General features: G+C 39.0%; 1 protein-coding gene across 2 annotated transcripts in view; it reads right to left on the minus strand.

Moving 5' to 3' along the window:
• Positions 1 to 437: 437 nt before the first annotated feature.
• The window catches only part of PRPS1 (phosphoribosyl pyrophosphate synthetase 1), a 28,486-nt gene continuing 15,083 nt past the window's right edge, over positions 438 to 13,840 (minus strand). For both annotated transcript variants that reach the window (XM_079124413.1, XM_079124412.1), the window contains exons 4-7: positions 13,329 to 13,453; positions 10,582 to 10,755; positions 1,977 to 2,136; positions 438 to 576 (exon numbers count right to left, since the gene is read on the minus strand). In XM_079124413.1, coding sequence (XP_078980539.1) covers positions 484 to 576; positions 1,977 to 2,136; positions 10,582 to 10,755; positions 13,329 to 13,453 — 552 coding nt within the window. In that variant the 3' untranslated portion in view covers positions 438 to 483. The remainder of the gene's footprint in view (positions 577 to 1,976; positions 2,137 to 10,581; positions 10,756 to 13,328; positions 13,454 to 13,840) is intronic.

Here is a 13,840-nt window from a genome sequence, read left to right on the forward strand (position 1 = left end):
TTCAGACTGAGCTCCCTGCTCCTGCCTTAACAGGGTACTTGCTCAGCTATGGAGAATAGGTTTGGAGTTGCCCAGGGCTCTTGTTCTTAATTTAGCATAGATCTTGGAGAACTTGTCACACATGGGCTGCTTTGTTGCTAGTTGTTCTGACAAAGAAAAATCCCCAAAACATTCACATGCAGAGTCTCGGCGCCCCAACCATTCAAACAATCCTATTCGACACCCTCAGAAGTCTGAAATTTTGCAGCAGCTGAACTCTAATTAAAGCTGCAAGGTTCACAAAATCATAAGGAAGCCAGAATGAGACAATGCAGTAAAGAAATCTCAATTTGTCTTTCCCCAATTTACAATAAACTCATTTACGTGATGTGGGATGTAGAAAGCTACACTGGAGCAAGCTGGGTCTTCTGAATTTGTCATCAAATACCAAGGGAAAACAAGGGGTGGGGTTGATTTTATTTTTAAAAAAGCCTCAAGGTATTGTTATAAAGGAACATGGCTGAACAGGTAGGAAACAGACTCCCCATTATGAGTTCTCCTGATGGCTTCCGCAAGGATCATAGAGATGTCAATCACCTAGAAAGGCAAGAAAGGCACCGGGTTAGTAGACATGGACAGAGGTGACTGGTCTATTTGAAGCCTCCACTAATGAGCAACCTAGTGAGCACCCCTCCTCATGAGCCCACACTCAGCTATTATTCAGAACAATATTTTTACTATACCCATTTAGGAAAGTCAAAATGGTAGTAATGGAGGAAAAGTTCTCACTGGGGCTCAACAATATGGTGATGGACTGCCATTTTAGAACCCAAAACAGTGAACTACAGATCAGTGGCAGCCTTTGAATTTAGCCTCAATCCCTAAAAACATATATAAAAATGAGTATAAGTTTGAGAAATTTTACAAAAATTGGATAAAGAAATACTATGTCTTTTGCATCTAGTAAATATGTGGTTTTGCCCAAAAAAAAAAAAAAAAAAAGAAAAAACCAACAATGTTTAAGCTGGAAAAAAAACCCTTAATAACAACAATCCTTCAATTATACATACTAATTTCAGAAAGCTAATGTGCTGATATGCACATAATTAAGAAAGATCCTTGTAAATAGCAAAGTATGAGTAGGGAAATGCTTTAAAATATTGGTTCCAGGACCTCTGGTTTTGTACGTCTTGGATGGAGCAAAGCAATTTTAATAAGAACCCTAGGCCCAGAATAAATTTTTGAGAAACCCTGAAGTTCTAAGGGGTGTACAAACTGTTTAGAGGTTTCACATTACACCTACATGGGACAATATTTAAGAGTAAGATAAACAGGATATGTGTAAAGCATGAACTTACATACTTTAATGTGCATCAAAATCACTGGGAGTGCTGAGTTTGGTAGTGCATGCCTGTAATCCCCAGCAACTCCAGAGGCTGAGGCAGGAGGATCACAAATTTGAGGTCAGTCTCAGCATCTTAGTAAGATACTATGTCGAAATAAAAAAATGAAAGGGCTGAATATGTTGTTCAGTGGTTACGCACCTCTGGGTTTGATCTCCAGTACCCACCTTGCCAAAAAAAAAAAAAAAAAAAAAAAAATCACTGGGAGCGTCAGGCACAGTGGCACACACCTGTAATCCCAGAGACTTGGGAGGCTGAAGTAGGAAGATCACAAGTTCCAGGATAACTTCAACAACTCAGTGAGATTTTGTTTCAAAAATAAAAGGGCTGTGGGTAGTACACCTGGGTTCAATCCACAGTACTAAAAAAATTATTGAAGAGTCTGTTAAAATGTGGAATCCTAGGCTCTATCCTCTAGGTTGAGGTCTAGCAATGTGGATTTTTAAACAGGTGTTTTTTGATTACAGATCCTGATAACAGACTAAACCTCAAGATTAAAGAAGGAAATCTTCAAAATAGAGACCTAATTCAACATGTGAAACCACCCCCTAAACACTCAGATGAAGTCTTATTTTGGAAGAATCTTATTCTCACCTGTATTTTGGAGCAATGCTTCATCTTGTCCTCCTGAGGTATGGTATTGGTGACCACTACTGCTTCAAAGCATGCATTATTGATGCGAGAAATGGCTGGGCCAGAAAAGATTCCATGAGTCAAGATAGCATAAACTCTGGTGGCTCCAGCTGAGAGAAGTCTAGTGGGAAAAAAAAAAAAAAAAAAAAAAAAAAAAAAAAAAAAAACCAGACGACTTGGATTAACCTTATTCTCCATAATAGAATCTGAGTGAGGGAGAAAAAGCGTATTAGTTGGTCATAACAAACCTTCATAGACTGGGTGGCTTAAGCAGACACATAATTCTTACAGATCCAGAGGTTGGTAAGTCCAAGATCAAGGTACAGACAGGGTAGGTTTCATTCTAAAATCTCTTCTCTTGGCTTGTAAGTGGCTGCCACCCTGCTGTGTGCTCACATGACCTCTTCTTGTGCACACCACAGACAGAGTGCCAGAGAGCTTTCCAGTATTTTCTTCTTATAAGAACACTAATTCCATCATGAGGGCTCTGCACTTGAACCTCAGCTAAACCTAAAATACCTCCAAAGGTAATCTCCAAATATGATCACATTTGGGGTTATGGTTTAACATGTGAATTTTAGGAGGACACAATTCTGTCCATATCAAGAAGAGAAATCTGCACTAAGTCACTTTTTGGCCAGACTTAATAAATCGTTCAAGGCTAATCCCCTCTGCTCCTTTTCGTTTCTAGCTAGCCAAAACAGAAATGTCTCCCAATGTAATCTTGGAAGCCACATGTGAAAAGATATAGTCACAAATTTGAAAGAGTGGGGTTCCTGAAAGTGAGCCCAATCAGGAATACTTGCATTGGAGTGTGTCACAGAGAAGAAAGAAACTATCATATTAAGCCACTGACATTTCAGGGAGTTGATCTGTTACATAAATTAGCAGTATCTTACTAATACAAGGATCAAGTTGGTTTTATAAATGTAAACTCAGAGCCATGCTAGGAATCTTTTGCATATCTATTATGTGCCATGTACTAACACTCAGGAGTTTTAAAAATCTTTATAAGAAAATAGCTGGTCACAGTGGCACACACCTGTTATCCCTGCTAGTCAGGAGGCTGAAACAGGAGGTTTGCAAGTTCAAAGCCAGCCTGAGCAACTTAGGGAGGCCCTAAGCAACATAGTGAGACACTGTCTAAATAAAACATAAAAAGGGCTGAAGATGTGGCTCAGTGATAAACTATCCCTGGGTTCAATCCCCAGTACCAAAAAAGAAATAATGTTCATATTGGTTTGGATTGTAAACAGTAGAATAGAAAGTCACTTATGATTCTGCAAGAGAGAAGTAATGAAACCTAGCCATATTTTTAGGGAGATTAACAAGTGCAGAGGCACACACCTATAATCCCAGCAATTCAGGAGTCTGAGGCAGAAAGATCAAGTTCAAAGCCAGCCTTGACAACTTAGCAAGACCTCATCTCAAAAAAAAAATAAAAAATAAAAATTTAAAAACCCACATAAAGGGTTAAGGATATAACTCAGTAGTAATGTGCTCCTGGTTTCAGTCCCTAACACCTAAAGTAGAGTACTCAGGGTGATGAAAAGCACAATGGAAACATAGTTTAAAGGGTTGTATAACACTGTGAATGTAATTAATGCCGCTGAATTGTACACTTAAAAACAGATAAAATTGCAACTGATAAAATTGCAACTTCTGTTATACAGACAATGCTACAAGTTGTGATTTTGGGGCATTCTGATGTACCAAAGCAATAAATAGGCATCAGTAGAAACTGTAGTTGGGATTTTTATCTTTTGCTCCAAGTTAGCAATGTGTCTCACAACAACTTACAATTGGTTTCTCATATGTATGAGGAGCATGTTTACAGTTTAGCACTATAAAAACTGGGGGGGAAAAGTAAGAAAATTTTTGAGAAAAAAATAAGCCTAACAATTTTTTATTATAATTCAAGCCTACACTGATGAAAATCTTCCAAAGCTACTTATCTTTTTCAATTCAGTTCCAAAAAATTGGCAGGCTAAAGACATTCAGATAGCAGTTATTAGCTTTTTATTTTTACTTTTTACATTTCGGATACTGGAAATTGAACCCACAGATGCCTTACCAGTGAGCTACATCCCCAGCCCTTTATTAAAAATATTTTTTAGACTGTCAGGCATTTATCATCCGCCATTTGCTTGCCTCTCGCCTGTCCATCGCCTGCCTTACCCCTATCCATCACCCAACGCTCTAGGTTCACCTCCCGATCGTCCGACAGCTGCCAGCAGACTGACCGCAGATCGCCAGTGGAGAACCAGCTGCCTGCTGCTGCCTGGAAATTCACTGTTACAGTACCTGCAGGTTTGATTACACGTGGCTGCCGCCATTTTGAGACAACAGCCAGGCCCTGCAGGACCCCTGGCCGGAATGACTGAGTCCCGTCTCCAGGATCCCTCAGCCCGACCGATCACTCCCTGCCTCTGGGGCCCTCACATCAACTGACTGCTCCCTGCCACCAGGACCCCCAGACCAACTGACTGTGCCCTATCACTGGGAACCCAGACCAACTGATTGCACCCGGCCTCCTGGATCCCACAACCACACCAAACACGCCCGACCTCCAGGACCACTGCCGGACCAACTGCATCCTGTCTCCAGGACCTCCAGCTGACCACGTCCATCCCTGAGCTGCAGCTCCCCATTTGCCAACACATTTTGAAGCCAGAGCAGCCATCTTGGATAATCCTGGAAGCTGTAGCTCCAATCTTCGGGTGGGGCAAAATCCCATCCTGAGACGCCTGCTGGAGGCTTGAAGCTCATTGTCAGGTACCTCTCATACATCAGGCTACTGAACACTGGGAGTTTCATTAGTATGTGACTATTATACAGCAGATTTTCTTTTTTCTCCTTTTTTAAAAAAAAATTTAAGTTTTTATTTCTTTATGTTTCTTGCTTTCTTTTCCTTCTGTTTACCTGTTCCCTCAGAGTCGCTTTCTTCCTTATTTACATGATGTTATTGTCCCCATAGGGGCTATTTGGTCTAGGATTGCATAGTGTCTGATTAGGGCACTGCTAATATTGATCTCCCCTTAAAGAAAGGGTTTTGGAAACCAATAGGGCCACTATAAGCCTATAGGGGGAAATCTGCAATACCCCAGATCTGCAACGCTAGAGGGGAAGATACATGAACAACATGAAAAAAACAAGGGAAGAAAATGATCCAAACAAATCTAGATTCTATAGTAATAGAATCCAAAGACAGTATGTTAGAAGAAATGTCAGAAAAGGACTTCAGATTATACATGATTAAGATGATTCGCGAAGCAAAGGATGAGATAAGAGAGCAAATGCAGGCACTGAATGATAATACCAATAAGCTGAGAGAGCACCTGCAGGAAGCAAAAGATCATTTCAACAAAGAGATAGAGATTCTCAAAAAAAACCAAACGGAAATCCTTGAAATGAAGGAGACAATAAACCAAATAAAAAACTCATTGGAAAGCATCACCAACAGACTAGACCACTTGGAAGACAGAACCTCAGACAATGAAGACAAAATATTTAATCTGGAAAATAAAGTTGCCCAAACACAGAAGATGGTAAGAAATCATGAACAGAATCTCCAAGAACTATGGGACATCATGAAAAGACCAAATTTAAGAATTATTGGGATTGAGGAAGGCACAGAGATACAAACCAAAGGAATCAACAACCTATTCAATGAAATATCAGAAAATTTCCCAAACCTGAAGAATGAAATGGAAAATCAAATACAAGAGACTTACAGAACACCAAATGCACAGAATCACAACAGATCCACACCAAGAAACATTATAATGAAAATGCCTAACATTCAAAATAAAGATAGGATTTTGAAGGCTGCGAGAGAAAAGCATCAGATTACATATAGGGGGAGACCAATATGGATAGCAGCAGACTTCTCAACCCAGACTCTAAAAGCTGGAAGGGCCTGGACCAACATATTTCAAGCTCTGAAAGAACATGGTTGCCAACCAAGAATCCTATACCCAGCAAAACTAACCTTGAGATTTGAAGATGAAATAAAATCCTTCCATGATAAACAAAAGTTAAAAGAATTTACAAATAGAAAGAAAGCCTGCACTTACAGAATGTTCTCAACAAAATATTCCATGAGGAGGAAATGAAGAACAACAATGGAGGTCAGCAAAGGGAGGAACTACCTTAGAGAAAAAGCACTCAAAGGAGAAACCAAGCCAACTTAAAAAACAAAAATAAGGCAAATGACTGGGAATACAAATCATTTCTCAATAATAACCCTGAATATTAATGGCCTAAACTCCTTAATCAAAAGACAGACTGGCAGAATGGATTAAAAAGAAAGACCCAACAATATGCTGCCTGCAAGAGACTCATCTCATAGAAAAAGACATCCACAGACTAAAGGTGAAAGGATGGGAAAAAACCTACCACGCACATGGACCCAGTAAAAAAGCAGGGGTTTCCATCCTTATATCAGATAAAGTGGACTTCAAGCAAAAGTTAGTCAGAAGGGATAAAGAAGGACATTTCATAGTGCTTAAGGGAACCATAAATCAGGAAGACATAATGATAGTAAATATTTATGCCCCAACCAATGGTGCATCCCTGTACAAACAAATCCTTCTCAATTTCAAGAATCACATAGACCACAACACAATAATTCTGGGCGACTTTAACGCACCGCTGTCACCACTAGATAGACCTTCCAAACAAAATCCAACCAAAGAAACCATAGAACTCAATAACACAATCAATAACCTAGACTTAATAGACATATATAGAATATACCATCCATCAACGAGCGGATACACTTTCTTCCCAGCAGCACATGGAACTTTCTCGAAAATAGACCATATGTTATGCCACAAAGCAGCCCTTAGGAAATGCAAAAAAATAGAGATACTGCCTTGTGTTCTATCAGATCATAATGGACTGAGAGTAGAAATCAATGACAAAGTAAAAAAAGGAAATTACTCCAACACTTGGAGACTAAATAATATGCTATTGAATGAAACATGGATAACAAAAAACATCAGGGAGGAGATTAAAAAATTCTTAGAGGTCAATGAGAATGATGATACAACATATCAAAATCTCTGGGACACTATGAAAGCAGTACTAAGAGGAAAATTCATTGCATGGAGCACATTCCAGAAAAGAATGAAAAGTCAACAACTAAATGACCTAACATTACAGCTCAAAGCCCTAGAAAAAGAAGAACAGAATAACAGCAAATGTAGTAGAAGACAGGAAATAATTAAAATCAGAGCTGAAATCAATGAAATTGAAACAAAAGAAACTATTCAAAAAATTGACATAACAAAAAGTTGGTTCTTTGAGAAAGTAAACAAAATAGATAAACCCTTAGCCACACTAACAAGAGAAGGAGAGAGAAGACGCAAATTACTAAAATACATGATGCAAAAGGCAATATCACAACAGACACCACTGAGATACAGAACATAATGAGAAGCTACTTTGAAAATCTATACTCCAACAAAATAGAAAGTACCGAAGACATTGACAAATTTCTAGAGACATATGCTCCTCCCAAACTGTACCAGGAGGACATACACGATTTAAACAGATCAATATCAAGCAATGAAATAGAAGAAGCCATTAAAAATCCACCATCCAAGAAAAGCCCAGGACCAGACGGATTCTCAGCCGAGTTCTACAAGACCTTCAAAGAAGAACTCATTCCAATACTTCTCAAAGTATTCCAGGAAATAGAAAAGGAGGATACCCTACCAAACTCATTCTATGAAGCTAATATCACCCTCATACCCAAACCAGGAAAAGGCACATCAAGGAAAGAAAATTTTAGACCAATATCCTTGATGAATATAGATGCAAAGATCCTTAACAAAATATTGGCAAACCGTATCCAAAAACAAATTAAGAAAATTGTGCACCACGATCAAGTGGGGTTCATTCCTGGAATGCAAGGATGTTTTAACATCTGTAAATCAATAAACGTAATCCATCATGTCAATAGACTTAAGGATAAGAATCATATGGTTATTTCAATTGACACAGAAAAAGCATTTGACAATATACAACACCCCTTTGTGCTGAAAACACTAGAAAAAATAGGGATAGTAGGAACATACCTGAACACTGTAAAGGCTATTTATGCTAAGCCCATGGCCAACATCATTCTTAATGAAGAAATACTAAAACCATTCCCTTTAAAAATGGGAACAAGACGGCGATGTCCTCTTTCACCACTTCTATTCAACACTGTCCTTGAAACTCTAGCCAGAGCAATTAGGCAGACTAAAGAAATTAAAGGGATACGAATAGGAAAAGAGACACTTAAGGTGTCACTATTTGTGGATGACATGATTCTATATTTAGAGGATCCAAAAACCTCCTCCAGGGAACTTCTAGACCTCATCAATGAATTCAGCAAAATAGCTGGCTATAAAATCAACATGCATACATCTAAAGCATTTTTATAAGCAAGCGACGAAAGAACTTAAAGGGAAATGAGGAAAACAACTCCATTTGCAATAGCCTCAAAAAAAAAAAAAAATACTTGGGCATCAATCTAACCTACGAGGTAAAAGATCTCTACAATGAAAACTACAAAACACTGAAGAAAGAAATTAAGGAAGACCTTAGAAGATAGAAAGATCTCCCATGTTCTTGGATATGCAGAATTAATATTGTCAAAATGGCCATACTACCAAAAGTGCTATAGAGATTCAATGCAATTCCAATTTAAATCCTAATGACGTACCTTACAGAAATAGAGCAAGCAATCATGAAATTCGTCTGGAAGAATAAGAGACCCAGAATACCTAAAGCAATCCTTTGCAGAAGAATGAAACAGGGGGTATCGCAATACCAGATCTTCAACTATACTACAAAGCAATAGTAACAAAAACAGCATGGTATTGGCACAAAATAGACAGGTAGATCAATGGTACAGAATAGAGGACATGGACAAAAACCCAAATAAATACAATTTTCTTATACTAGACAAAGGTGCCAAAAATATGCAATGGAGAAAAGAGAGCCTCTTCAATAAATGGTGCTGAGAAAACTGGAAATCCATATGCAACAGAATGAAACTAAACCCCTATCTATCACCCTGCATAAAACTCAACTCACAATGGATCAAGGACCTTGAAATCAGACCAGAGACCCTGCATCTTATAGAAGAAAAAGTAGGTCCAAATCTTCACCTTGTTGGCTTAGGATCAGACTTCCTTAACAGGACTCCCATAGCACAAGAAATAAAAGCAAGACTCAATAACTGGGATAGATTCAAACTAAATAGCTTTCTCTCAGCCAAGGAAACTATCAGCAATGTGAAGAGACAGACTACAGAGTGGGAGAATATCTTTGCCACTCATACTTTAGATAGAGCACTAATTTCCAGAATATATAAAGAACAACAACAACAAAAAAACCCTCTACACCAAGAATACAAATAACCCAATCAACAAATGGGTTAAGGAAATGAACAGACACTTCACAGAAGATGTACAAGCAATCAACAGATATAGGAAAAAATGTTCACCATCTCTAGTAATAAGAGAAATGCAAATCAAAACTACACTAAGATTCCATGTCACCCCAATTAGAATGGCAATTATCAAGAACACAAGCAACAATAGGTGTTGGAGAGGATGTGGGGAAAAAGGTACACTCATACATTGCTGGTGGGTGGGACTGCAAATTAGTGCAGCCACTCTGGAAAGCAGTGTGGAGATTCCTTAGAAAACTTGGAATGGACCTACCATTTGACCCAGCTATCCCACTCCTCGGCCTATACCCAAAGGACTTAAAATCAGCACACTACAGAGATATAGCCACATCAATGTTCATAGTGGCTCAATTCACAATAGCCAGACTATGGAACCAACCTAGATGCCCTTCAATTGATGAATGGATAAAGAAACTGTGGTATATATATACAATGGAATATTACTCAGCTATAAAGAATAATAAAATTATGGCATTTGCAGGCAAATGGATGAAATTGGAGAATATTATGTTAAGTGAGATAAGCCAATCTCAAAAATCCAAAAGAGGAATGATCTCACTGATAAGCGGATGATGACACTTAATGGGGGGTGAGAGTGGGACAAGAATGGAGGAAGGAGGGACTGTATAGAGGGAAAAGAGAGGTGGGAGGGGTGGGGGGGGAAGGAAAAAAATAATGGAATGAATCAAACATCATTACTCTATGTAAATTTATGAATATGCAAATGGTATGCTGTTACTCCATGTACAAACAAAAAAATATGTATCCCATTTGTTTACAATAAAAATAAATTAAAAAAAATATTTTTTAGCTGTTTATGTACCTTCATTTTATTTATTTATATGTGGTGCTGAGAATCGAAACCAGTGCTTCACACATGCCAGACAAGGACTCTACCACTGAGCCATAACCCCAGCCCCATTTCCAGCCCTTTTTATTTTTTGGTTTAAATAGGGTCTCACTAAGTGGCTGAGGCTGGCTTTGAAGTCATAATTCTCCTGCCTCAGTCTTCTAAGTTGCTGGCATCACAGAAGTATACCACCACATCTGGCTTAGTTGTTTTACTTCTAACCACCAGCTCCACCATTTTGTACTCACTTGTCAGCTGCATGGCAAATTGTGCCACAAGTGTCAGCCATGTCATCCACAAGGATAGCCACCCGATCCTTTACATCTCCCACTAGCACCATGCGGTCCACTTCATTGGCCTTCTTCCGTTCCTTGTGAATCAAGGCAAAGTCCACATTCAACCGGTCTGCAATGGAGGTCACTCTGCAAAATACGGGGTGTTCAACGTTAAACACATGTGTATGAAGCTTCTAAGACAAAAGAAATGGACTAAAGAAGGGGCTGGTAGGGCTAGAGGTGTGGCTCAGGAGTAGGGCAATTGTGTAGCACATAAGAAACCCTGGATTCAATCCCCAGCACCACATACACACACACACAAAGTGAGAATGGACTGGTTTTCTGAGGGAAGAGTACTCATTGAAACCAAACAGCTCCCAGGGCTAAAAGAAAACTATCACTGATGACCTCTCAAAGAGAAACATCACAAACCGGGTGGAATGGACTTAATGCCTTTATCCCAACACCAGTTTAGGAATATGTTACTCAAACTTTGGTAATCACTAATTCTTGGTAAAAGACCTGGGAAATAGTATAATGCTAATGCACATTTATTTAATGGATTAGTGGCAGAACGGAGGAGAGAAGACTGCAGGGGTGCACAGACTGTCCCAATTTCTGACACAGAACACCAGTGACTGTGGATGTGAGATGTGAACCTGAAGCTGGCAGGAGAGTAGTGGTGCCCAGCCTGTTCCAATGCCTGTGACCTCCTGGCTCCCTTTGTGATGGTGGCAAAACTTCCACCAACTGCCTGTGTCAACTGTACCTGGACACCAAGCTTGGGAGCTCCTTTACGAAAGCTAGAAAGAAATTTATACCAATTAACTGGACAAACTGGGCATCTAACTGTACAGACCAAACTATCTTCAAATAAAAAAAACATTTTTTTCCTTATTACGCTATAACACAAACCACACGAGAAGGTGGGATATTAGATAAATTTGAATGGCAACAAAATATTGCATAATTCACTCAAGCACAAAGCCATTCAGTGTAAATGAGACAGGGTTGCCCCAGTGACATTGACATGTATATCCATGCTCCACTGTGCCATCTTGTCATATATGAAGCAGAGGCCTGTGCTTTGGGTTTTGTCTGTTTTAACTATAGCCCTGATTAACTTATTATATTATGTCCTATTTCCCTTGTGACTATGGTCACATATCTAAATTTCTACTGGAAAGGGGAGAACCTGTGATTATGTAATAAGATTTGAAGTATAACTCCAGGCAACATTTGTACCTTGACCTAAACAAACCATAGCCTGTGCTGTCCATTACTACTGCTTAGGCACATAACATTGGTGGAAACCAATTTGCTCGGAATGATAGATTATCTGAGGCAAATGCATAATCAATTACTTTGAGTGTCCCAAACCATTCATGCTCATTGGTCAACATATTTAGTAATCAACAAATGAAAAAAAGAGTTGGAAAATGTACCCTACACCTCTGAGTGGAGAACTATTGCGCACATAACAACTGTGGAGGTATCCCTATCTACTCCCCAAATCCAACCAAAGCAAAAGTGCCTTGGAAAATATTCTATCATTACAAAGCGATTATAATGAAAATAATCACCAAGAGCAACAAGTTATCTCCTTAAGGCAGTATTCCTGTACCCAACTTTGACGAAAATCCTGCTTACCTCTTTCAAATGTGATTATTTTGTAAGTCCCTCGGCAAGATATGACTATAGTGCCTATGACAACTGCTAGTTGGGGGATTTTTCTTTAACACACTCTCACTAGTATTGCAGAGGGTATCTAATGATTACATGGTGCTCATCAAGTCATACAACCAGATGGATAATATAACAAGTTCTAAGCTTATCAGTTCCACTGAAGTTACTGAAATAAACAACCTGCTGAAAAATAGTCATTGAAGATTTTTTTAACCAGGGATTGAACCCAGAGGTGCTTAACCACTGAGAAACACCTCTAGCCCTTTTTAACATTTTATTTTGAGACAGGGTCTCACTATGCTTAGAGCCTTGCTAAGTTGCTGAGGCTGGTCTCAATCCTGCAAACCTCCTGCCTAAGCCTCCCAAACTGCTGGGATTATGGGTATGCACCAACATGCCTGGCATCATTGAAGATTTGAATGGCTTTTAGAAAGTACTGAATTAGCTTTTCCTAATTATCTGTGTTTTGTAGCTCTTCATTTTATTCCCACATCAAGAACATGTGATATACTTCTGAATGCATCATTAGAAGTAATCCACTATGAAATTGAGAGTTCTTAGTCTGCACCATGTGAGCCATAAAGCACCATAAATGGAAATCCCTGGCAATGAGTTTAAAATTTTAAAGTCCTGGCTTTAAATAAAAATGTCATACTTTATTTTCCTCCCTGCTTAGTATTTTAATCCCAAGGATCAAAATGGTCTAACCAACAGCATTATTAGAAGGGTATAAAAGCTTACTTATCCACTAATATGGGGTTCAATAGCAGCTGTCATTCACAGAAAACTAAATTTCCTATGCTTCCAGATGGGTTTTAGCAGTTTTGTTGGCCCTGCATTGCCAAGTTATTAATGCTACAGTCAAGTCTACAATACGATGACTATTTAGGTCTCCTTTTCTATCTTATCTTCTAAGCAGTGATTCAGGTCAATAAAAGGACAGTAAAACTATATCTAACATCCATTCTGAAGTACTTAAAAACTGCACTTAGATTTTTCCCGTACATGGAAAACAATACTAATTTCAACCACACCTCTTGGCTCCACCAGCATCAGGTGACACAATAGTGCAGTTCCTCCATTCAGAGATATTCTCCCTAATCCATTTCAGGACAGCTGGCTCTGCATACAGATTGTCCACTGGGATATCGAAAAAGCCCTGGAGAAAGAAGGTAGGTCAGTTCTGCTTCATTTTGTTTCTCTTCCATTTGTAAATGGCTAACACAAAGAAAATAATAACTGGCACAGAGGATGCCTTATTCCAACACTCACTAGGAAGGCATAATCAGTGTGGTAGATTGTAAAAATGGCCTCCTCAAATCTTGGCTGAGAGATTCCCACCAAGATCACCCAATCCAACCCTCAGTCAACCCACAACTGAATGTAGGAACTCCAAGTGAGCCCTTGTGAAGAACAGCCAACTTCAGCTAAGACTATAGGAACTGCCCAGCCATCATATGGACTCATTAGTTTAATACATACTGCTTCATGTCACTCAGTAAACTATTTAGTGGATATATAAACTTAGTGGGAACTATATATTGTA

Source organism: Sciurus vulgaris (assembly GCF_902686455.1).
Source record: "Sciurus vulgaris genome assembly, chromosome: X".
Taxonomy (NCBI): Eukaryota; Metazoa; Chordata; class Mammalia; order Rodentia; family Sciuridae; genus Sciurus; species Sciurus vulgaris.